Raw genomic sequence first — 27,065 nt, forward strand, 5'->3', positions numbered from 1 at the left:
AGTCACTAAATACCGACGGTATTTAGTAAAATATGAGAAATTACATTTCAGCATCAACCCATATGAAAAAGAATGGCCAAAGATGCTTGAAGTGGATATGCACAACTAAGTCAGTAGAACTTACATAAATAATATATTTTAGCTTCCTAGATAAATAAAGCACATGGTGCATGACAGAGGAAGTGATATTTCAAAATAATTCAGCACCTGCTCTTCCTTCTTATCAACTCACAAAGTTTGATTGACATGCTGGTATAAACAGTGATAAAAGTAGTGCAAAATCACAAAAGTTCAGCGTAAATACTTAGAATTCATTACAAACCAAGATAATTGTATAAAGGAAGTAATAAAAAATACTGCTTGTAAAGCACAAAGACGACATTTTCATCCCTGCAAATAAAGGCCTGCAAACCCTTCAAAGACCTTCAAATATCATTCACCTCCCAGAACTTGAATATTGCATGAAGGCATGACTAAATTACACCACATGAACTCCAATAAAAAAGGATTTAAAAGGGATAAACAATGATGGTACCTCTTTCGCAAGTTATCAACCCAGCAACAATTCAAATTGATATCAAGGCTGGTACATAAGTGATTAGATAATGATTTCTCGCCTTTGTAAGGATTATAAATAATTTTGCAACTTGACATTATCAAAATAACAGGGTGCTCGGTTGCTTCATAGAACATTTCCTTAAAAGATAGAGCAATCTCATCCCACAGACGGGCTTTGACATCAATGCTACAATATGATGCACAAATTAATGTATCTTCAACTACAACAGATATTATTGAAAAAATTAGACCTAAAAAAATTTTAAACTCACATCAGGTCAGAGACTTCAAAATCTAGGTAACACTGGACTACACTGTTCCGGTTTGTAAGATATTTCATGGCTTTCATTTCACTCACGACTCCAACAACATCTAACATAAATAAACATAATATTAAAAAAATTAAAACAAAGCTAAATCAGAGAGCCATGATATAACGACTCGTGTATTTTTGAATTATTTAAATATGTGACTATGGAAATTATTAAATAAATAAAATATGTGTATTAGTTTTGACCGATATGTGCTTTTGGATTATTATCTATGTGTGATTTATGGTATACTGGGTTGTCCGCATGATTAATTATGGGGTCGTATTGGATTGTTTTCACTTTCAAAAGTGGATTTAATGTAAATTTATTTGTATAAATATTTGAAGTGTCTCTAAAATTGCTTTTATGATTTTATAATTACTATAATTATTTTTAAGATTTTATAAAATTAAGAAATTAATATTTTATTAATTATTTATCTTTAAATGATTTTCTGATTGCTTTTACTTGTAAAATCCGTATTTAATTCCAAAAAATTTCAAAAATCGCAAAATTCATATTTTTCTAAGTTTATAATATTTTGAGAATTTTAAAATTATTTTGGAAATTTTCGGGATTAATTTCACACCCGCGTTGTTTCGTTTAATTGTTAAAAAGCGGGTATAAATTGTACTTCAAAAATTGTTTTAAAATTTTGAAAATTACGTTTTTATAAACTTCGGGATATTTCTAATATTTTAAGACTATTTCCGTGATTTTCTGAAATTATTTTAAGTACAGCTCGGATCGTTAATTGTTAAATGCGGGTACGACTTATGTTTCAAATATACTTTGAAAATTATGAAAAATTTATCTTTAATAATTATGAATTATTTGTGATATTTTAAAACTATTTTGGTAATTTTAGGGTAAAATTTTACCAATAAAGTTGTTCTTTATTTTGCAAAACGCGAACAAAATCGGGGACTACAGTACAAATCAGGACACGTGTTAAAACATGGCAGATGGTTACGGAGCAAACAGAAACGTGGCATGTTTATATCAACTGAGATGTAAATATTATTATTTTTATTTATTTTATTTATTTTAATCTCTCCTCTCTTATGGATTAATCACTCTCGGTTCTCTTCTTTCAATCCCTCCATATCTCCTTCCTCAGCCACTTTCTTTTTTCTTCTTGTGGAATTGCTCACTTGATTTCGGTCTGTTTTCTGGACAACCTCCGGTTCCGCCCGTCTCTGTTGTTCCGCCGCCTTGTGCCTCTGTTTTCCGGCGACTCCGTCGCCTGTTCTGTCGGCACCGTCACTGTCTTGCTTCTATTTCCCCTGTACTAAATCCTTGTCCAGTCTTTGGTATATATATGTATATATATGCAGATGCAATGTGCATTATTGTGTGTGTTGTGTATAAATTCGTGTGTGTATATGCGATTGTGTTTGTGTGCGTGTGTCGTTATTGGCGCGTGGGTGCGCGTGTGAGTTCTTGTGATTGATTTACTTGTTGTGCTGCTATGGTTCAAAACAGTTCTGATTTCAATATTATTATTTCCGCAGGAAAATATTTGATTAATGTCCATGAAATAAATTTTTCGTACGGCGAAAATTTTGTTGCTAATCGGTGAAGTTCGTGTGGAAACCCAAAGTTTATTGGGTACCGACTTGTTTTGCCGCCGTCGGCGATGAGCCTCGGCGAGCCGACGGTGGACCGTGATGATTATATTCTGAGTCCTAACTTAATAAATAAATAAATGTAAAATGCGAATAATAATTAATAATTGTATTGAATAGGTGGTTGGGAAATTATGGATGTTGGTTGTTGTGATTATGGATTGTTGTGGTGAATTGACGTCGATTATATTCGACGGGTAGTCCGATAAACGAAGGAAACGCTGCCCGATTTCTGGGAGACTGAACTACGTGAACCCTACTTGTTGCGTGTGTTTTTATAATATACATAATTCCGAGTCGGGTTTGAATATCGTTGGGTAGAATTGGTATCGAGGATATGTCAAGCATACGTGGACGTCTAACATAGGGTATCTTGACCCTGTAGGACATAGGGTATCTTGACCCTGTAGGTTCTAGTAGGGAAACCGAAAGTGGACGTTGGACTAAAGATGACCTAGTAGTCAGTCGACGAGCTCAGTAGAGTTTCAACAGAAAAACCTGAGTGTCGAAGTCGAATCTAATGTGGACTAGTGGTTGGACGATAAAGCCTGAGCGGCAGAGTCGGCTCAGAGTCGATCAGTAATAGTTGTAAAGCCCTGTAAGGCAAGTATTTGTGAACTTTTCTCCAAAATATATCGCAAATATTTTTTGAACTGTTTAATAACATTTCGTTATTATTCAAAATAACTCATGTTTCATATTGCAAGTGCTTTAAACTATTTACCCCTGAACCCTGGTTTTCTTGAACTTGAGCCATAAGCCTTATTCTTTGTAAACCATCCTTTGTTGATCCTCGAGATACCAAATCACATAAATATGATACTACTCCCCAAATGTATAACTACCAAACACCGAACACTGGAAGAGAATTGTTTGAAAACACAGAAACTTTTATACTCCAACCATTCTTTATAACCTCAAAGAACCATACCCTGAAGAATCATTACCGGTCTAATACCTGATCCTTTTACAAACTGAAAACCGTTTTTTATACATCCCCCGATATACCCTTGTGATATCGATGAATTTCTTTACGTTTTTATTCAAGTGTTTAATCATCATTGATTGTGATTTTGTTTTATTGAAGTATATTGTATATTATAGTGAATTGTTCTAGGATTGGATAGTTTTCTAAATAAGGACCAGATTCGTGGTCAATTATAAGCCAATATGTGCCTTGGATTCAGTAATTAAAGCAGTGTTGTGTGCTTTACTCGGGGTTAGTGCGTGACTGATCAGGAGCCTAACCTTGGTTTTAAAACTTAAAATGAATATCTAATTCTAATGAATTGTTTAACAATAAACTTGATTCTTCTGAATCATTCCATTTGAACATTACTTAACCTTAGTTATCACTGTTATGACTTGCTGAGCTAGTTAGCTCACCCTTGCGATTCTTTTATATATTTTACAGTTGAAAAGGATATGAATGATAGTGAAGTCCCTCAGTCCAAAGTGCGAGCTAGGATTCCAGTTTGAGTTATATCGATCTAGCAGGAGCTTCCTATAGTAGTGAGATAGTAAGATTGTAAAAATAATTTCAGTATCAGTTGTAAGTTAAATTAGTTGGGATTTGGTACGTTGTAATAAAAGTTAAGGTGGTGGCTTGTTTTCATACTTTAACATGTTGTGATCCATGGTTATGTAAAGCAGGGTCATTTTAAATAATATTTCTTATACAGGTTCATATATTGTGTATGTGTTGTGGACCCCAAACTTCTGACCCGGGTTTGGAGGGTGCCACATGTTGGTATCAGAGCTACAGGTCATAAGTCACTGAAACAAGCCTAGATTGTCGGGATTCGGTAGAGGGTTAGGATTACGAATAGGAAATAGAAAGATAAGATGTCGTGAGGATGAGTGCGACTATATAGTAGGTCTCCGACATGGTTCGTGTTGCAATTCGGGATTCTTAGCTTGCAACGTGATTTCCAGACAACGGTAATGGCAATGGCAGACCCTGATTTCCCTGTATAATCTGATCGTTTGGAGCTTTCCATTCGAGGATCATCATCTTCTCTCAGATTTGATTTACACCTTGTTCCTCCATCAGTATTAATGGTACTATCTTCTGTTATGACAGTTGCACCTCTTCAAGTTATTCTACGCTATTCTACTACCTCTTGATATGAGACTGCCTATTTAAGAACCTCCATCTATTTATTCTTGTTTTACTGGACATTCGGCTGTGAGTGTATCTCTTTAGTTTACCCTACATCATGTTCTATACCCTCAGTTTAAAACTTGTCCTATGAAGCAATAGTACCTATTAGGATGGATTCGAGAGTTGCAGTAAATGGTGAGTACCTGAGATATAAATAAAGGTGAGAAGAAGTTTAAAAAAAAATAGATTTAAGTGTTTCGGAGGATAGCTGCTACCAGATTAAAAGAAGCCATTAGTGACTAGGCCACCCGTGATTAGTTGTGGGATGAATTAGATGAATTTTGAAAGTTAGAGAGAAAAGTATAAATCTGGAATTTTTGGTAGAATTAAATGATGGTGCTATGATAAATACGATATGTAAAGTAGTGATGTGATATGAGCAAATTGTGTTCTATGAACTAGACTTGTTGAGTATTGGATAACCTGTTCTACTTAACGAATGCAAATTTGATGATGGGAGCATTACCCGTATGGAAGTTTTGATGTGAAGCTATGAATACGATAACACGCAACGATAATTGAAGTGATCGTTGATTAAGGAAGGCAAATGGACCTAATAAAGGAGAGAAGGTAGATTAAAGTGAATGGACCTTTATGTGATCGTTCCTTTAATTTGGTACCTTGTTATAGGTCAGAAGGACAACAACCAACTCATATAGTAAGGACAACCAGATTTGTGATTTTCAAAATTTTTAACAAGTTTTTGAAAAAGATTTTTCCTTATAAAATTTCTAAAAGCCTTTTTGAATAAAATAAGTTTTAAACATTGGTTGTCAAGTTACTACTTGAGTTTCTTGTTTGTTAAAAGACCCGGATTACCTGGAAGGATACTTGTTTCAGACTTATTATTGTTAATTCAGAAAACAAAGTAACCCGCGATTATGAAGAAGTTGATTATTCCTAACGCTAAGGTGCAAATATTGTTTGACAAGGTTAATAATAGAATCCACGTACGGAGTAATTATTCATCCAGTTGCAGAGACCATTTAAGTTTAAAGAATTCATTAATATAAAAGGAGCCTGGGCATGATCGAAGAAGATTGGGAAGATTTCCAGACTTTTCTAAAAAGAAGAATATTATTAACAAAAGGATCGTTATGTTGAATGATTCGTGGTTATTCTAAATTAAAAAGAGGAAACTCGAAGTTATTAGGTAGGAACGCCATTATGATCGAATTGTTAAAGTATTATATGTGTAGGTGCGATGTTAAGGACGCAAGACTTAACAAGTAAGAATCTACAATAATGCTTAATTTGTGAAGGCATTTTAGCGTACTTTCTAAAGTTGTTATATGACACAATTGGGATATGATCGAACAAGCTCGAAAGATGAATACAAGTGAAATGTGGATGGTGACCTATGGTATCGTTCTTGTTTTCAATATTACAGCGTATATTCCTTTTTAATTCCTAAAAATGTATGAACTTCTTTTCTTAATAAACTCCTTATGATGATATCAAAAAGGAGGATATTGCATTCCTTTCGAATTTAATTGTTCCCCTCAAGTTTTGCTCTCTGATTGGGACAAACAGTGTTATAATGAGACGCTTTGTCAGGATGACAAAGAGTCGAATGGGATGCCACCTAATCATGTGTTGTATGCCATATGGTATGAAAGACTGGCCATCTTAAGTACCCATGTGGTTGTCTCATTCATATCCAAATCATTATTTCTTACTTCTTTTCAACCTCAAGTTTATTGAATTATGAATCCTTCTAGTTATTTCGTTATACCTTCGTTCTTTAAAAAAGTTTTTCACACAAATCAACGTATTATAAACCAAGCGGATGAAGTTCCGTCTACCTCTCATACATGAAAAGGAAACAAGGGCATATGGCGAGGATTGCAAATCATTAGCCCTAGTCAGGGATGCACTAAGAGTCAAGGGAATCTACTCCAATAAGGAATACGTCTCCGAGAACGAGAAATTGCGATTTTCCTGTGAAATATGTTATTCGGAATACAGATGTGGTGATGTGAATGATTATCGTGGATACCTTATGCGTTAAAATATTGAAAGATGTGGGAGCAACTTGATTGTTTAGCTCCCAAGGTTTTGTTGATAAGATGAATTACCCTGTTGAATTGATAAGATTGTGATTAAAGGACTAACAAGTCAAGAATGTGTATTTGTTAAATAAGTGAGTACCAATGGTGGAAGTGAGATTTCTGGCAATAAGTTTGTGAGGATTTGACATTACTTTAAGAAATGGACTAGCTATTTAAGCGTGATGCCCAGATAGACCATCGTGATAGAAGATAGTTTTGAAGACGCCAAATGAGAATATGATGAGGTTTAAAGGACAAAGGAAGGTAAAGAACTTGTTAACAATAATTTAAGTTAAAAGGTTACAGTGACCAAGATGTAAGCGTTATGGCGATCATAAATGAAAGTCAGGAGCACACAGAACTTGAAGATTTTATAGCAATTAAGGAGTTTCAAGATATGTTTCCAGAAGAGTTATCCACATTTCCTCCAGATAGGAGAATGAGTTCGCGATTGACTTAGCACCTGAGACGAAGCCAGTAACCAAGGCCTTACACAAAATGGCACCAGTTAAAATGAGGAAGTTAGCAAAGCAGATGCAAGAAATGCTAGAAAAAGAAGCGATTAGACCTAGTGTACCCCATAAGGTACACCGGTAGTAATTGTTAATAAGAAAGATGGAAGTATGAGATTATGCATCGACCAGCGAAAGCTCAACAAGTTTACTATCAAGAGCAAGTATATGTTACCTCGAACCAATGATTTTTTTGATCAAAACAAAAGAAGCCAAGTACTTTTATATGATTGATTTAAGATTTGGTATTTCACCAATTGAAGATTTAACCTATGGACATATCAAAGATAATTTTTAAAACTAAGTACTGTGGTTATAAAATTCTCGTAATGTCATTGGGACTAACCAATATACCAGTAATATTTAAATTTGATAGGAAGAATCTTTAAGGAATATCTGGATAAGCTGTATTTGTGTTACTTAAAAACAACGGAGGACCATGTGAAGCAGTTAATGACAACTGGAAGTTGGAAAAGAAAGAAGTTGTATGTAAAGTTACAAAGTGAGAGATTTGGCGGCAAAGAAGTATAATTCTTAACAGAAATAGTCAGTGAGAGAAAGACAAAAGGGGGATCCAACAGGAATTAAAGTTACTATGAATTAAGAAAGACCAAAAGCACCAACAAAAGTAAGAAGTGTTACTATGGGCTGGTTATTATCAAAAATTTATGCAAGATTTCTTGAAAGTCGCAATACCTTTGACGAAGCTAACCAGGAAAAGTAAGAAGTTATATAAAAAGGAGAAGGGTGAAGAAAGTTTTACGGAGTTAAGGTAAAGAATGGTTACAGCACCTACTTTATTACTTTAAAAGTATCAAGGAAATTTGGTAGTTATAATGGTACTTCTCATAAGGGAATAGGATGTGTGTTGATGCAGCATAATAAAATTATTATATATGCATTCAGACAACCGAAACATCATGAGCAGAAGTATCCTACTCATAATTTAGAATTAGCAGTAATAATATTCGCTTTAAAAGATTGGGAGACATGATATGTATGGAGAAAGGTGTAAGATCTATATGGACCATAAGAATTGGAAGTATGTATTTACGAGGAAAAGCAAATGTAGAAGCAAGCGATAAGCAAAAAGGAAAGAATGAACATAGAGACTGCACCAGAAGAATTATCTATGGAATTTTAGAAGTTGGAATTGGAAGTCAGAGTTTATAATCCAAAAAGGAGCAAGGATGGATATTATGACCTTTCAGTCGAAGTTGTTAAGGGAAAGATAAGGAGATGTCAAGAGAAGATAATGGATCGCGATGTTAGCAGTTAGTAAGAGGAAATTTATGCGCCCAGGAGAACGATCACGATATCCCCAGGTTTTCTTCCAGCACTTGGATGCTACAAGTATAAGAATTAAGAAATGAGATCCCACAGGGAATTTAAAATATAAAGTATTTAATCTATTGAAGAGATGCCAAGATATATGGAAGTTTAAAGAAAAATAGTGATAACCAGGTATAAGAAGCGAATTTCAAAATAGATTGGGAAGTGTTGGACATGTCAAAGAATTAAGGCAAAGTATCGGAGGCATAATGAACAAGGCAGACCAAGGAGTGGTTTTACAAGAAGCGAATCATAAAATGTATCAGTGATGTTGTTGGAGAAAAGGAATGAAATTATGAGATTATGTACTGATTAGCGGGAGTTCAATAAAACAACGAATAAGAATAAGTGACCCCTATGAGGATTGATTACATATGAGACCTAATCTAAGAAGTGTGTTATGTCTCGAGGATTAACTTAAGATCCGACCTGAGAACATATCAGAGATTATGATTAAAGTTAGTTAAGAGCATTGCAAGCTCTGGTGATATTATGTGAAATAACAAGTGTATCAGGTGGATATAGGAATTAAGGAACGTGGTGTATAAGGAGTACTTGGATAAGCGAATTGTATTTATTGATAACATCCTCAACTATTCAGAGAATAAGAGAGTCTGTGTGAAACACCCAAGGATTTTTTCCCCCAAAGATTAGAAGGAAAACAGCTATATGATGAGTTTTCAAGTATGAACTTTTGACCAAGGTTAACAAAAGATTCTGATTAATCCACTAACAACTACCTAAACAAAGCTATATGGTAACAGATGCCTTGTGCAGAAAGAAAGGACTGGACGTAAACGACTTGGAAGGAGTGGAATATGAGCTCAAATACCTAAAGGTGATAATAAGTGAATATATGAGATTACTTTTCAACCTTAACTAATAGAAACAAATAGGAGATGTTTAAATGTTTGGAAGCTAAAGTTGAAAATGAGCACCGCCTATCATCCTTAAACGGAGAGTCAAAGTAAGGAAGTGATTCAGGATGTATAATATATGTTGAGAGGTTGAGTTTTAAGGGAACACTGGAATGATCATTTATCATTGATGTCAGCTTTAGAATGCTACTTTACCAAGCCTTATGTGGATGCAAGTGTAGGTCCCCACTTTACTGAAATAAAATGAAAGAAAGGAAGTTGTCAAATTCTAAGTTGATTCAGCACACCAAGGGCATAGTGATAATTGGTTGAAGCAGCTCGGAGTAGACAAAGAAAGAAGGCGAAATTATATCAAGAGAGAGTATGAGTATAGAAATAGGACTAGTAGTGTTAGTACAAGTTTCATCTTGAAAGAGACCGGATAAGTTTGAGTAGAAAGGACAGGTTAAGTCCTAAAATTAATGAACCATTTGAGGCATTGATAAATATAGGTAAAGTTGTTCATGAGTTGATGTGACCGTCACAACAGTGTATACATATAATATATTTTTCCTGTTAATATTAAAGCGATAAGTATCTGATTTGAATTAAGCAATTGATTAGGAGCCAATGGGCTCTTGTCCAAGTTTGTTCTGCATATAGTAATCGATCCAAATTCTTGATCGTTAAAGGCGAGTCCTTGGAAATGAGTGTATATCTATAGTAAATACGTTTGAAATCTTCGAGTAGAAGAGTCTACTCGGAACTAGAGTCAGATATGCTTGACAAATATCCTCACTTATTTAGTTAGACCAGATTCTGATGACAGAATCTTATGAAGGGGGAAGGATATAACGACTCGTGTATTTTGAAATTATTTAAATATGTGACTATGGAAATTATTAAATAAATAAAATATGTGTATTGGTTTTGACCGCTATGTGTTGTTGGATTATTATCTATGTGTGATTTATGGTATACCGGATTGTCCGCATGATTAATTATGGGGTCGTATTGGATTGTTTTCACTTTCAAAAGTGGATTTAATGCAAATTTATTTGTATAAATATTTGAAATGTCTCTAAAATTGCTTTTATGATTTTATAATTACTATAATTATTTTTAAGATTTTATAAAATTAAGAAATCAATATTTTATTAATTATTTATCTTTAAATGATTTTCTGATTGCTTTTACTTGTAAAATCCGTATTTAATTCCAGATTTTTTCAAAAATCACAAAATTCATATTTTTCTAAGTTTATAATATTTTGAGAATTTTAAAATTATTTTGGAAATTTTAAGGATTAATTTCACCAGCGCGTAGTTTCGTTTAATTGTTAAAAACGGGTATAAAGTGCACTTCGAAAATTGTTTTAAAATTTTGAAAATTATGTTTTAATAAACTTCGGGATATTTCTAACATTTTAAGACTGTTTCCGTGATTTTCTGAAATTATTTTAAGTGCAGCTCGGATCGTTAATTGTTAAATACGGGTACGAGTTACGTTTCAAATATACTTTGAAAATTATGAAAAATATCTTTAATAATTATGAATTATTTATGATATTTTAAAACTATTTTGGTAATTTTAGGGTAAAATTTTACTAATAAAGTTGTTCGTTATTTTGCAAAAGGCGAACAAAATCGGGGACTACAGTACAAATCAGGACACGTGTTGAAACGTGGCAGATGGTTACGGAGCAACCAGAAACGTGGCATGTTTATATCAACTGAGATGTAAATATTATTTTTTTTATTTTTTTTATTTTAATCTCTCCTCTCTTCTGGATTAATCACTCTCGGTTCTCTTCTTTCAATCCCTCCATCTCTCCTTCCTCGGCCACTTTCTTTTTTCTTCTTGTGAAATTGCTCGCCTGATTCCGGACAGCCTCCGGTTCCGCCCGTCTCTGTTGTTCCGCCGCCTTTTGCTTCTGTTTTCCGGCGACTCCGCCGCCTGTTCTATCGGCACCATCACTGTCTTGCTTCTATTTCCCCTGTACTAAATCCTCGTCCAATCTTTGATATATATATGTATATATATGCAGATGCAGTGTGCATTATTGTGTGTGTTTTGTATAAATTCATGTGTGTATATGCGATTGTGTTTGTGTGTGTCTGTGGTTATTGGTGCGTGGGTGCGCGTGTGAGTTCCAGTGATTGATTTACTTGTTGTGCTGCTATGGTTCAAAACAGTTCTGATTTGAATATTATTATTTCCGCAGGAAAATATTTGATTAATGACCATAAAATAAATTTTTCGTGCGGGGAAAATTTTGTTGCTAATTAGTGAAGTTCGTGTGGAAACCCAAAGTTTATTGGGTACCGACGAGTTTTGCCGCCGTCGGCGATGAGCCTCGGCGAGCCGACTGTGGACCGTGATGATATGTCAAGGATATGTCAAGCATACTTGGACGTCTAACATAGGGTATTTTGACCCTGTAGGTTCTAGTAGGGAAACCGAAAGTGGATGTTGGACTAAAGATGACCTAGTAGTCAGTCGACGAGCTCAGTAGAGTTTTAACAGAAAAACTTGAGTGTCGAAGTCGAATCTAATGTGGACTAGTGGTTGGACGTTAAAGCCTGAGCGGCAGAGTCCGCTCAGAGTCGATCAATAATAGTTGTAAAGCCCTGTAAGGCAAGTATTTCTGAACTTTTCTCCAAAATATATCGTAAATATTTTTGAATGTTTCATAACATGTCGTTATTATTCAAAATAACTCCGGTTTCATATTGCAAGTGCTTTAAACTATTTACCCTTGAACCCTGATTTTCTTGATCTTGAGCCGTAAGCCTTATTCTTTGTAAACCATCCTTTGTTGATCCTCAGATACCAAATCACACAAATATGATACTACTCCCCAAATGTATAACTACCAAACACCGAACACTGGAAGAGAATTGTTTGAAAACACATAAACTTTTATACTCCAACCATTCTTTATAACCTCAAAGAACCATACCCTGAAAAATCATTACTGGTCTAATACCTGATCCTTTTACAAACTGAAAACCATTTCTTATACATCCCCTGATATACCCTTATGATATCCATGAATTTCTTTACGTTTTTATTCAAGTGTTTAATCATCATTGATTGTGATTTTGTATTATTAAAGTATATTGTTTATTATACTGAATTATTCTAGGATTGGATAGTTTTCTAAATAAGGACCAGATTCGTGGTCAATTATAGGCCAATGTGTGCCTTGGATCCAGTAATTAGAGCAGTGATGTGTGTTTTGCTCAGGGTTAGTGTGTGACTGATCAGCAGCCTAACCTTGGTTTTAAAACTTAAAATGAATATCCAATTCTAAAGAATTATTTAACAATAAACTTGATTCTTCTGAATCATTCCATTTGAACATTGCTTAACCTCAGTTATCACTGTTATGACTTGTTGAGCTAGTTAGCTCACCCTTGCGATTCTTTTATATATTTTACAGTTGAAAAGGATATGAATGATAGTGAAGTCCCTCAGTCCAAAGTGCGAGCTAGGATTCCAGTTTGAGTTGGATCGAGCTAGCAGGAGCTTTCTATGGTAGTGAGATAGTAAGATTGTAAGAATAATTTCAGTATCAGTTGTTAGTTAAATTAGTTAGGATTTGGTATGTTGTAATAAAAGTTAAGATGGTGGCTTGTTTTCATACTTTAACCTGTTGCGATCCATGGTTATGTAAAGCCGGGTCATTTTAAATAATATTTCTTATACAGGTTCATATATCGTGTATATGTTGTGGACCCCAAACTTCTGACCCGGGTTTGGAGGGCGCCACACATGATCCCCAACAATGAATGTTAAAATTTTCAACTCACCGATGAGGAATCTCTCACAATCCTCAAAATACTGAATCCTTTTGAGGTTGGTAAATGAATAAATTTGTTCGGGTATCTAGCCCCAAGAGTCAGGAAGAGGTGTGATAACAGTGGACGGGGTGAGCATCATGTGCTTATCGGCATCAAAACATTTATACTTACCCATAAAATGCTGAACAATTAAGTGACGAATTTTGTAGTTTTTTCCAACCGACAGCTTTTCAGGCATACCATGCACAACATCATAATTAATCCATACCTCCATCCTTGTGCTCTACAAACGGTAAGCATTATAAGATGAAACGAACAGAAATATTGACAAACCTGGAAAAAGTAATGAAACTTTGTAACATGGAAATCAAACTTACACTCTCATCGATTACTATCAGATGTGCTCCATTAGCTTCATGTACCGGTTCTGTCCATTTTCTTGCAACACGTACCATGACAGCCCAGTCATATTTTTCATTGATCTGTAGATCCATGAGGTAGTCAGACTCCGCCTCCACGCCTCCTAGTTCCATTCTTGCTATAAAGCTAATAAAAAATATGCAGTGCTAACTTAAAGGAGAGAGGCGAGCAATAATAGAAGTGCGCAGGGGGCAAATTTCATGAGTAAGTTTGTGTGTAATGCATCCTTATACTTATCTCACTTCTTATTATAAAAATAAAGTAATATATAGAACTCTGCACTTTTTTCAAAACCCATAACAAATTATAATTTATACTCAGGTCTCATACATACACCAATAATAGCCAACTTTTACAGGCACAAACAAAGCATTATTATCTGGCTCTAAATGTTCATCTCATATAAAAGCATCCCTTATATATGGGCAACATAAATGAATGACCGCACAAAGTTATTGCTAGAAAGCTTGTTCAGCTTCAAATTTTTTTAATATTTTAGAATTACTCTTCATGCTCCAACTTCCCGCAAAAGTTTATTCAACACAATGCACTGGAACTCATCTTTTACGGCTAGTTTTATTCCTTGACAGGTCCTGCCACTAAACCATTCCCCATGAAATGCAGAATTAAAAGATAGTTTTCAAGTATAAAAATAGACTCCACTATTCCTTTTTACCATATAATTTTATTTTATATTCCAATTTATTCATACCAACTTATACAAATAGTTAACAAAAATGATAAGCCTATCTATAAAGCTTCTTCTATCTATATAATACTTGATGTTGCATTAAGTTATAAGCATGTAATTACTATATAAGCTAATTAACAGATTGAATTGTATAATAGTATAGTGACAATAGAATGATTCATTACTAAGATATCATGGAACTAAGATAGATATATCATACAATGTGTGTGCTAAAGAAATGTGTGTGCTAAAGAATCAAACGCCAACTAAATTTGGATGTACCATTTATAGAATTTATCATCAAAGAAGGACGGGTTCTAGTGGGCACCTTGGCCAATGTACAAAGGCTTAGCAGATCACTTGCTTTCTTGGTTTCAGGATTATCCTCTGCACAATTGTGGACAGGTAAATCCTTTACCACACCTTGCTTCTTCATATCACCATCATTATTGTCACATTTCACCTCTTCCACTCCCACAGTTACAACATCCATGACTTAGGCTTCTCCAAAAGGGTCAAAGTCAAATTCAGATGCATGACATTTCCAGTAATTAAAAAGCTTACCTTTGATGCAAAATAATCGGCTAATTGGTTTCTCTACCAAAATCATGCATCGGTTCTTCAAGCATGATAGGGTAAGTTCAAGAATAAACATTTACCCAAACAAAAAGAATAGTCAGTCATTTATGTACATTTTAGATGATGATATAATCATTTTCTTATACAAACCGAATATTACTTTACAGCATAATTTACGGTATTCACAATCACACTCAGAAATTGCAGCAACCAAATACTACGGAAAAAAATTGTGGCTTAAATATTCTTAAATATTTTTTCATTCCAATACAAATATTAACTATCCAAAAATTGTTACATCAAAAGGCGGCATAAAATCTAATAATAATCATTTTACATTTAAACTATACACGAGGTAAATTGTAAAATACCTCCCTGTACACAACATTGTGCGTTACATTCTTTGGATGGCCGCTTTCATCATCAACAAAAATCTTCAAACTGCTAGGTGACGTAACCCTACTAACAGCCACGTAAAACTGTACATGCGAAAAAACTGACCTAGGCAAATAAAGTCCAACAGTGTTAAGAGATTGGCCCTGAGACTTGTTGATAGTCATGGCATAACAGAGCTGTAATGGCATTTGTTTGTGCAATAACTTAAATGGCAATTTACTATCACTCAGACATAATTCCATACGCGGAATGAAATGTTTAGTACCTATAAAAGCCCTGCATATTACTTCGCACTCAACGCAGAATTTGAGACAGTGCTTAACAATCATCCGCGTCCCGTTACACAAACCCAATGTTTGGTTCAAATTCCTTATTAACATTACTACTGTACCAACTTTCAGTTTAATTTCATGGAGAGGCAACCCAGGTTAGCAAACTGAAATAAGATACTCCACAGGAAAAGCGACATTAAGATCCTGCTGAGTGCCACCAAAATCCTCTGCAACATCAAGACTGAAATAAGAAAATGTTTCGCCAGGCATCCTGTCCACTATCATAGAGTTAAGCTAACCCATTGTCTGGTTTGTGGGAGTCAAAATGGCACGCTCCCGCAAGTAGAAAGCATTAGATCCATTTTCTTCAAAATCAGGATAAGTACTTGATATCATATTATGTACTGAATTTTCAGTCTAAACATCACAGAACATTTCATGAATTAAGATCTCATCATCAGCTAGCATAATTAAATTATCCCCATCATGAGGCATTGTACCATGTCCTATATGATGCACCCACCTCAAAAAATCCCGTAATTATTGTATTTCAGCACCGGAAGTAGCGCCATTCAGCCTCATGTTCTGTTTCAGGTCAAAATATGTCATAATATCCCATAGGTGTGACCCAATTATTCGGGAGGAAACCACCTCATCACGGCTACCAAGTGGTATAACAGGAAAAATTTGGCAGAAATCTCCCCCAAGAACAACAGTCACTCCACCAAAAGGAATATCTGCCTTCGTCAAATGAACAAACTTTATGATATCCCTCAACGAACGGTCCAAACATTCGAAGGCATACCTATGCTGCATCGGCGCCTCATCCCAGATAATTAGTTTAGTCTATTTAAAAAGCTGAGCTATGTCAGAGTCGTGAGATATATTGCATATTGAAAACTTGTCCAAAATAATTGGAATTTTGAACTGGGAGTGCGCAGTCCGGCCACCAGGCATTAAAATGGCTATAATTCCAGACGTGGCAACAGGAAGCACAATTCTACCCTCTGAACTTAATCTGTATATAAGTGTTCACCACAAATACGTCTTGCCACTTCTTCCACTCCCAGAAACAAAAAAAAAGGCCTCCAACTTCACTGTTGACAGCTTCAATGACCGACTCATAAACTCCCAACTGATCACTATTATAGCTACTAAGTAACCTCCTGTGCTGCTCATCCATCTCAAGCGTTTCATAGCTTATCTCCTCGATAATTAAATTATTGGAACCGTGATTTAAGTAGTTGTCAGGGGGATGTGGAAACTGATCAAAGTTCTTCAATAATTTGCCAACCGAGCGAAGCAAGTCATACAACTCTGTAATGTAAAAAAACAAATTTAAAACAGTACAAAAGATGCAACGCATTTATAATAAGATACATGTTGATGACTAAATTACAGAATATTAGAACAGTAGCAATGTTGCAGACTATGTAAAATAAGCTCCAGGTCTATAACAAAATTATTGAACACGAGAACAAACATACCTGCCAGAACATAGAATTGAAGCTGCTTCTTATTGAGAATTAATTTTGTATTATTAGTTTTGCGTCTCCTCTTTAGTAAAATATCTTCTACCATATGCTGTCAGTGACAATTCCATAACTGCAACATATCAGCTACTTTGCAGTTAACTATAATGTGCACAAAGAGCCGACGCATTTGAGGAGGTAATCCACCAACTGCACACTGAGACATGACCTCATGCCACTCCCTATCATCGTTAAGCAACTCATACTCTTTACAGGCATCTTTTAACGTGGTAAACCGCATCCCATTTACAGTCATAATATCTTCAAAAGATGTCGGACCTTTGACTTTGGTCAGTAAAAGACGCAGGAACCAAGGCACACCTGAACTATGATGCGCATAGCAAAGCCTACCAATTTGACGACCCCTCTTCCTTCTATTCCATTGCCTTCCTTTATCATCCCATACATAATGCTGAGGTATCTCATCATAAGTGTAATTTCTGGCCAAGTGATCAACTGTATTCAATACGAAAAAGGCTTACAACTTGCTGAAACGGTATTTTTCCCGGGAAGCCACCTTTGCCAATGACTCACTGGCTCTGAAGGTACAATCTTTCTGGTTTGGCAAATGAAATGGAAGACGTTCCACAGAGATGGTCTGACAATGAATAGGAAAACCGAAAATTTTCCAGGCAGATTCTGCACCACATAAGTAACGACCATCAAAAAAGGAATTAATCTCATCAACAGCATCATCACTCGGATCATCGTTCCTCTTTCTTTTCTTTTTATTCACCTGAATAGTGGCTCGGTCATACCCTTTAAGGCAATATTTAAACAAATATTTAAGACTACGCGCATGACGGTATATTTCCACATTCATATGACACCGATACTTGACCAACAAATCACGGTTGTACGGAACAACCCATTGATTTTCAAGATCTGCATTACGAACATTAACAGAATTATGTTGACTACACCTCATATAGATCGAAAAAACACTGGAATCAAATGGTGTGCTATCATAGTACCTATCACCAAAGACACAGAAGCAATCAAATTAAGGACATAATTAACAGTAATACCATATGATGAGATGTTGACAGTCTGCATGATCTCTACCTTTTTGGATAATGGCGAATACAATGCATATCCCTCATACACGGAGATTTTGGATTTTGCAAACCACATGGCCTGTGCATCATAAATTCCTTCACTGCTGCATATCGAACAGGGTCCAAGCACGGATCAGGAAGCTTGCTGACACAAACTTGTCGATATTTTCTTTAAGATATTTCTTTGACTCCTTATCGAGCCATATCAACATATGAACGTGTGGAAGACCACGCTTTTGGAATTCAAGGATGAACATTACTGCATAAAATGACAATAAAAGGTTAGCCCTGACCACCTACATCTTATTACATAAACATACCTCAAACCAATTAACAACAGAAAGAATAATTTCACACCTCCTGCACATTTCCCAAAATGACCTCTCTTCTGAATGTCCAAACGCAACTGATCCAATTTTAACTTGAAACTGGCGATATAATATCTGGACAGTTAACAGGGGAGCAACCTAGCAGATATTCCATCATCTTTAAAATTTCATCCCAAATTGAATTACATGTCATTGTAAGGAACACGTCCGGATGGCCAACATATCTACAAACAACAAGGGCGTCCTGAAAATTTTGCTGCATATATTGCTTTGAATCGACAAAACCAGCGGGCAATATTACACCTTTTCCAGTATTAGAAGCGTCTGCATCACCTTTCCATACAAAATCACAGATATGGCTATGCATTTATTGCGTAAAATGGTTTGATGAGTACGAAACCACTATAGCCGCGTTTTTTCAACAGTGGAGTATGTGTCTACAATGTACTGCTGAAAAAGACGACCCCCCAAGCGAGGCGTCATTCCTGCAAATTACAGCCTTGAAGAGTCGGAAACAATTTTATACCCCCAAAAAATAAATTAAACATGAAATAAAATCAAACAATAATCAAATAATTTAAATCTGTGTTATGCTTAAGATACCCCCATCCCATAACTAAACTATTTAAATATGTACCATGTTTAACATACCTTCATTCTCCCTAACCTGAAATGAATAAAAATAATATTCTTTCATAGATAGGTACCCCCGACTACTGGATGAATTGTTAGCCGACCTCTGGAATTTTATCCTCGGATGAAAACCATCTTCCCCCCAAGGAAAAAAAATTGGGTAATGCAGAGCATAAGCTTCGGATGAACATATGATTCTCTAACCAAGCCCTGCACCTTGTCATCCATTATTATATCACGATATCCACAGGTGTCATCCTTATCACCGACCATTATCCCTGCCACCTCGTCACTGGGAACAACATGATTTTCACGGCCTGATTCTGAATGGAAAACTTTTAGAGTGACCTCCAGCTCACAGATTTCTTCAGATTCTCAGCGGTCAAGCTGCTGCCTAAATTTCTTCACCAGCTCATTTGTTTCATCTAACATTGCTATGAGCCCTTGCACCACCTCCTGGTTAACAGTATGTTGATCCTCAAGCCTCACCCACCGCAACCAGTTATCCACCTCATTAACTGTATCGTAAATATAAAGTTGGCATAACTTAGGAGTTTCATTATCATTAGGTATCAATGACCCAAACACATGGTGCTTCTAATAACTTCATCAAAGTCAACATTTTCTTCATAGCAATGATCATCATCATCTCCATCAAACCCATCCCCAACTTTATCAAAGTAATCGGAATCATCAGATTCCGAACTGACTAAGGGCGGTACAACTACCATGGGACCAATTGCAAAAGGGAAAAAACGTCCATGAATAAATTCTGTTCAACAATAATGTAAAACATATTTCAAGGTTGCAAAATGTATTACCATCATCAAAATCATTGCTGGGAATCCCGACATCCACAACAACATCCACAAATAATTGCCTACGAACAGTTGGAGAGAAATATCTTTGATTCCTTTCTGAAAGAAATTGTACATTAGTAGGCACAACACTGGACCGCAAAGTGGGCATGCCTATTAACAAACATAAAAGCAGTCACTAAAACTAATATAATCTTATGGCCAAGCCAACCCCAACCACAATGCACAAACACAACAGATTATGCACACCAACCGGCATATTTCACACAACCAGCACCACTGTCAGATGTCCCAGCACCAACACCAAAATCTGATGGAGGAGTCGGGCGCACCCCTGAATCACGAGAATCTAAGCTGAATACCGGTGGTACAACCACACTGGCACAAACTGCAACAGAGAAACAAAAATAAAAGCTAATATATTCTTATAACCAAGTCAACCCAACCGTGATGCACAAACACACCGGAACAAACTACGACGGAGAAACAAAAATCTATCCATAAATTTTCCAGAGGCCTACTGAAAAAGCAAATAAAACCTATTGAACTTATCACAAACCCAACTTTATAGCAATAAAAACATGAGACATACACCAAACCCCCCACTGTAATATGGGAGAAAGGAGCCCGAAACACAGCACATAGACTTGCATATTGCAGACATGCATGAAAGGGATGAATGAACCAGGCTCACACAAAATTATAGGCAAACCAAACAGAGAGCAGCAAAAAAATAACTAACCATTTCGCGTAACCCCAGAAAAAGACCTTGACGTAAGATATTTGTAGTATTTTTCCTGGGTTTAGAAAGTGAATGTCCACCATAACCTCCAATCATATCCTCGGAGGTAAATAGACGTCGCTGATTATCTTCATCATCAACCTGCGCAGCACATCAAACAGAGTGTAAGATATTGATAAACATATGAGCAAAACATAAGCACGAATTACAAAAGAAGAAGACGCATGCGGCAAACAGTAATGGGAAATGGGAGTAGGGAAGATAAATATCCCAGTAATAGGTAAGCCCGATTTATCGCATTAACTAACCAAATTGCTGAAAATCTGTTTTTAATAACAATGGAAAGAATGGTTGAGCTAAGATTAAGATTATTTTATATATTTATTTGTGATGGCAGGTAAAGCTCAGTAATGAGCAACGGATATAAAGCGGGGATATGCGATGGCTTTCATGGTAATTATATACAGTTTGAAGGTTGAAAGTACAAAGAGCAAATTTACTGCACAATTGAGGGAGTAGGAACAATAATATAAAAATATATGCTTTGTGTATGAGAGAGAAAGAATATGTAGACCACCCTTTTATTACTAGGCTTGATTATTATTTTATTTTATATAAATAAAATAAAATAATCAAAAAATTAAAAATAAATACTTAATAAAATTTTAAAAATATAAAACTATTATCTAAAATAGAAGAACTCGGAACCTTTCATTTGGTCATTTGGATGTAAATATCATTCATAAAAATGTACGAAACTCAATATATAATATTTTTAAGAATTTGGACTAATGATAGAGTGATATTTTTATAAAAATTTGTAAATGAGTTACTCATTTGAGTCAGTTTTGTAATCAGTGACTCACTTAATACATTTGAATTCAGTAAGTGACCTATTTAATAATTAACCCTAATTTTTTTTATCAAGTGTTCAGAGTTTATGCCCACCTTGACTAATCAAATCTAAGTCCTTCATGTGATATTTGGTAACACCTAAAATGGTATCAATCATATAAGCTTTTGGGGTGGGTGATATTATATTGGTTTTAATAAAATAGTGTAGATGTGTATTTTATTTTAGTCGGAATCCCTAATATATATATATATATATATATTTTCTCACCCCCGAGGTCAATTATATTGATCAATAAATTATATTTGAGTTGCTTTAATTAAGGAATTAATGAATAAAGATAGGTAAAAAATGATTATTAACGTATAACAAGCAGGTATCAGCTTATCATAATTAAAAATAAAATAAAATCCCTTTTACTTAAAAATATAATTTATTTATTGGTAAAAAAATACAATTTAGTTATGTTTGTGTTCTTGTTAATAGTATGTATCAAGTCATGGGTTTAAATATTTTCTCCATCCATTTGTTGGATACGAACTAAATATTTAATAATAAAATTGGTTAATTTAGAGCCCATGACATTAATTAGGTTTTACGATTAAGTTTAATGTACAATTCATATAATGATTTGGTAAATATACGAACACAAATTAGCTTTCATTACATTTTAATTTCATGCGCATGATCTTACAAACATGCGCATGAAACCTTGATTGATTGCAGAAAAAAAGAGTTTATTATATATGATGAATATCTATGTGGATATTTATGTGTTTATTAAGTTGAGGTCAATTATATAAATCACCGTGTACCAAAATATGGGTATCATACTAAATTTTTTAATATTTCATCTATTATAATTAAGAAAATAAAATTTAATTTTATAAAAAATTAATTGCTAGGGTAATTATATAAAATCAACGTGTACCAAAAAACAGGTACCGTACTAAAAAATTTAATATTTCATCTTTTATACAAATAGTATTAGATGGATAGATAGTAATAGATATATAGATAGATAAATAGATAGATATATAGTTATATAGATAGATAGTATGATTATTATATTTTACTAAATAGCATTTTCCGCGATACTTTTGGCAAAATGGGTGTCTTTTTTTTAAAAAAAATGGGTATTTTGGTAGAGAAATTCTATTTATTTTTATTTTTTAATAATCAAAATCAGAGAATAACGTTGAACCAAATTTTAATCCACTTCGGTTATTGCTATGCACGGCTTCACATTAATATTTATTATATATTTTTAATTATATTATATAAAATTTTAATAAATGTAAAAGATAGAAACATGAGTAAGAATAATATTTTTTGTATACATACATATTCACTATTTTAGAGGTCTAAATCATAAATTTTCTTATTTTTTTCACTTAATTGATCCCTAATTCAAAAATTAGAATTATTAAAATTTTATTTATCCAATCATATAATAACTTTAATATCTCTATATAAATATATAATAATTTTAAATTTATAATAAAAATAATAAAATAATTAGGATGTGGTCGTTATGATAAGCTCTTTAGTCCTACTTTAATAGGATAAATAAATACTATTTGTTTAAATCCATGTCATTATATTAAATACGAAACATTAAAAGTTTGGTTATTGGTGATTATTGGTCATTGATCCCTCAATTCAGAGTCGTTAGATCAAATCGACAAAAATCGTTAGATTTATTCTTAAAAATTAGTATCATTTAACATGTATAAAGTTCGAATCCTACCCACAACATATTAAAATAATAAAAAAATAGTATTTTTTAAGAGTTATAATGTTCGAATCCTGACAGTAACATATTAAATTTAGAATTTACAATATATAATGATAAAAATAACTGTGTATTGCACGGGTTATATATTTGTATATTCTATTTTTAATAATAGAAATAAGTGGATAACTGTTAAATTATATTAATATTATAATTATTAAGTATAGATAGTAAAAATTGGAATCCAGGAAAAAACAAACTGTAAGTAATATATAATATTTATTTTCGGAAAAATGTATTCTTGTGGATAATAGAACGTGGTGCAGTGAAAATGCACAATACTGTAGTAGAAATATATACATATGTGTTGCCCGAAAAATACACAAAAACTGCAAGTAATATCTATCAAATAATTTAAAAGTTTAATATTTTTATTTTAATTCACTTGCTTCTCTTATCATTTTCATTTTTATTCACCAATTTTATCCTAATATTTCTAATTAAATCTATATTATTATATTAACAACGAAACATTAAAAATTTAGTCGTTGATCTTTTATCACTCAATCCACACTCAATCCACGGTCGTAGTTAGATATTCCATATCAAATTGACGGTAATAGTTATATATAATATCAAAAATTATTATTACTAGGTGTAAAGTTTGAATTCTACCGATAACATATTAAATTATAATTTTATCATATAATAATAATCGTGCACGCACAGGTTATATTATATGTCATGCACTTTAAGATTATAGATCTAAAATTACAACATAATAAATTCATAACAATTAAGAATTAATAATTAAAAGACGTTACTAGGTTTCCAAAAAAATAATTAGGCCTCCGGAATGGTTATAAATAAATATATTATATAATACTTCCTCATTACTAAAATTACTTTGTCAATGTTATCATTTATACCTCTCTAAATTTCTAAGAAAAAACAAATCACAATAATTAAAAATTTATATGCTTATTTTATAATTCAAAAATTAACATGATTGTTAAATACAGTAAAATTTTGCTCCGTAAATTAATTAGAAATTACACCATTAACCCTCTACATGTATCACACAAAAGCATGGTGCACTGAATATTCATCCTCTATCATCTCTCTTCTTCAAATTACTAAATATTCACAATTTGTTCCATGTTCTTTTCATTTGATATTTATAATACTATTGACCAACATATACAAATATTTAAGTGGCAAAGTTATTATATAAAATAATGGTAGGAATGCTAAATTAAACAAATATATTCTCTTTATAACAGGTAATATACTCATTTCTTCATCATTTGAAATAAAATTTAAGTAACAAAAGAAGTCCATTTCAAAATTTTAACTTTAGTTAATACTTTTTAATTATTATATTTAAAAAATAAATAACATCTTAATTTAAAATATTAATTTCACATCCGCGTACTAATCTTTCAATTTACATTTTTTATCATTTTAAATGTAATTTTAGTACACTTCCATGTAAAACTAATACAATTAATATGGGTAAGATTTGAAAAATACAATTCAACTAATTTTTTCTTAATATAAGTTATCTTTTCAAAAGAGACTATGAGATTGATGGAGTATTTATCAATCAATCAATATCATTATCTTTATTTCATATAAAAAAATTTCTCTAGTGTGTCATATGTTTAAATTATTAAATTGATTTAAATTAGTATGAAGTTAGAATATGTAAATTTTGACGGGCCCTATTTTTTTTACAAAAAAAATTTGTTGAAATCAGTTTGAAATTTTATAACCTTATATTTTCGGTGCTACATATATTTAAATAATTAAATTAAATTTGAAATTATGTAAATTTAAAAATTGATCGAATACATGTTGAAACCACCAGAAAAATATGTGTGGTTAAGTGTGTGTTGCACATAATAAATAGTTAAAAGTATCATTTAATAGGTTATGAAGATTATTTTAATATGTGCAGTGACTTATTTGTAATTTTGTTTTAGTGCATAAAATAAAATTTAATTACGTTTAGCACCACCCAATTTATTATATTTAATTGCTGCCCAATTTAGTCAAAATAAAAGTAGTCAAAGTCAATTAATTTGAAATGAGAGGAGCACCTGGTTGGTATGACCGATGCAACGCAATTGCGTTTGCACGTGATCCGGTTCGAATCCGAACCGAACTTCAGATACCATTATCACGGTAAGCTTAGCTCAGCTCCAACACAAATGAAATTGGAATGATTTATGATTAATTTGGAATATGAAGCTCATTCTTATAACAAAGTGAATTGTCTCCGCGTACCCATAGATTACTGATCAAATTTATTCTCATTCTTGATTCTCAATCCCATCAATAATCCAAACGACCCCTAGATAACAAAAATAAGGGACTCGATGGACAGCACAGCAATCAGGCTTGCATAGTGTATAATAGGCTGTCATCACAATCAGAAGGAAAGGAAACAAACTGCATGGATAGAAAGAATTAATGGTTTGGTCGGGTTTGATTTCTATGGCGCAAGCGCAAACTTGTACAGCCCAGAGCTTTATTGAAACTAAGAAAGTGAAGTTTAGGTTTGAAACGTGATTGCAGGTATTTGTTATACAGGTTATAGATAAGACTCTTACTCTGTTTTCCTTTCGCTTTATAAGATCATTAAAGATCATGCATCAAGCATCTCAAACCACGAAAAAAAAAAGTTTGTAGGCTACACAGCTAACTCACCAGTAGAACCACACATAAGAAAATGTTATATTTACAACTTTTCACATACCTCAATTCTTTCTAAAAACATATTGCTTGTTGCCTTTTATCCGGCGGTGTAAGCAACTTTTTTGTTTCTTTAACGCCTGTCATCAACGTTTGCAGATACATAAGACCATTGTATTTCCTTCTCTTTCACCTGGCCAGTTTTCTTGTTCTACCCAATCACTATTTGTTTATCTTTTCACTTTCTTCCCCTCTTGTGTGACCCAGGACGTCTATCTATGGATTGTTGCGTGTGAAAGAGAATCATAATTATTTATTTTGTTCATTCATAACAAAACAACTGTTTATGTTAGATATAAATAACCACAATTCTCTTTCACATACAACTCTCATGATAGTAAGATGTACGAATCAGAAGGTGAAAAAAGAGAAAAGTTAAATAAACGGCGATTGTGAGCGAGGCACCACTAAAGTTTTGTGGAACAGTATTTATACACAACCTCAAACCCTATTTTACGATAAGTTGGGCCGCGTGGGCCGTGTTGGGCTGCGGGCCAAAAAAAATTTCTAGTTTAGTGTTTCACAGTTTTTAGAATGAAGGAAATGATGCCAGGCAACCTGTACATATGAAAAGAATGAAACTCGTGGATGCATCATTTTATTGCCCGTCCACCTTGCAAAGAGAGTATATGATATTTGCGAAATTAAGAAAAGTATAATTTCAGGAAGACTCTGTTTCACACTCATTGATCTTTATTGGAAGTCTGGAACCTATTTTGCATTGTTTGGTCCTCAGAATTGGTTAAATCTTAAAAATATAAACGCGTATTTGCATTGAAACATTTAAGAGTTAACTCAGATTGAGATGAAAACTCAGTGTCTCAAAATCCATCTTCTGTGATGAAGTCTTTGTTTCTACGCAAAACTTAATCATGTTTCTTTTTTTTAAGTTATTTTCTCCTCCGTTGTAAGATTAAATAGTGTCCATGTTGAAATCAGATGCCTCGGTGGACTGTGGTATGTTCAAAATTCACACAAGTTGCATCTTGTTAAGCTTGAAGTTCAGGAGTTAGATAATGGAATATCAAAAT

The 27,065-nt window shown here is 33.6% G+C and overlaps 1 protein-coding gene across 2 annotated transcripts; it reads right to left on the minus strand.

Annotated features, from left to right (window-relative positions):
* Positions 1 to 201: 201 nt before the first annotated feature.
* On the minus strand, positions 202 to 26,452 carry LOC141724298 (uncharacterized). Of its 2 annotated transcripts, XR_012576580.1 has the most exons (7): positions 25,380 to 26,452; positions 20,690 to 20,830; positions 19,148 to 20,335; positions 18,525 to 18,981; positions 18,175 to 18,426; positions 17,065 to 17,994; positions 15,140 to 16,894 (listed from the first exon to the last, which is right to left on the minus strand). XR_012576580.1 is itself a non-coding variant. In XM_074526374.1 (5 exons), the coding sequence occupies exons 1-5, from the start codon at positions 25,455 to 25,457 to the stop codon at positions 657 to 659; spliced, it is 525 nt and encodes a 174-aa protein (XP_074382475.1). In that variant the 5' UTR covers positions 25,458 to 26,444; the 3' UTR covers positions 202 to 656. The 2 variants fall into 2 exon arrangements, 1 of the variants encoding a protein (XP_074382475.1); XM_074526374.1 differs by lacking the exons at positions 15,140 to 16,894; positions 17,065 to 17,994; positions 18,175 to 18,426; positions 18,525 to 18,981; positions 19,148 to 20,335 and adding exons at positions 202 to 745; positions 13,391 to 13,502; positions 13,597 to 13,701 and having other exon boundaries at positions 25,380 to 26,444.
* Between the last annotated feature and the right edge of the window lie 613 nt (positions 26,453 to 27,065).

Source organism: Apium graveolens, chromosome 5, assembly GCF_009905375.1.
Source record: "Apium graveolens cultivar Ventura chromosome 5, ASM990537v1, whole genome shotgun sequence".
Lineage (NCBI taxonomy): Eukaryota > Viridiplantae > Streptophyta > Magnoliopsida > Apiales > Apiaceae > Apium > Apium graveolens.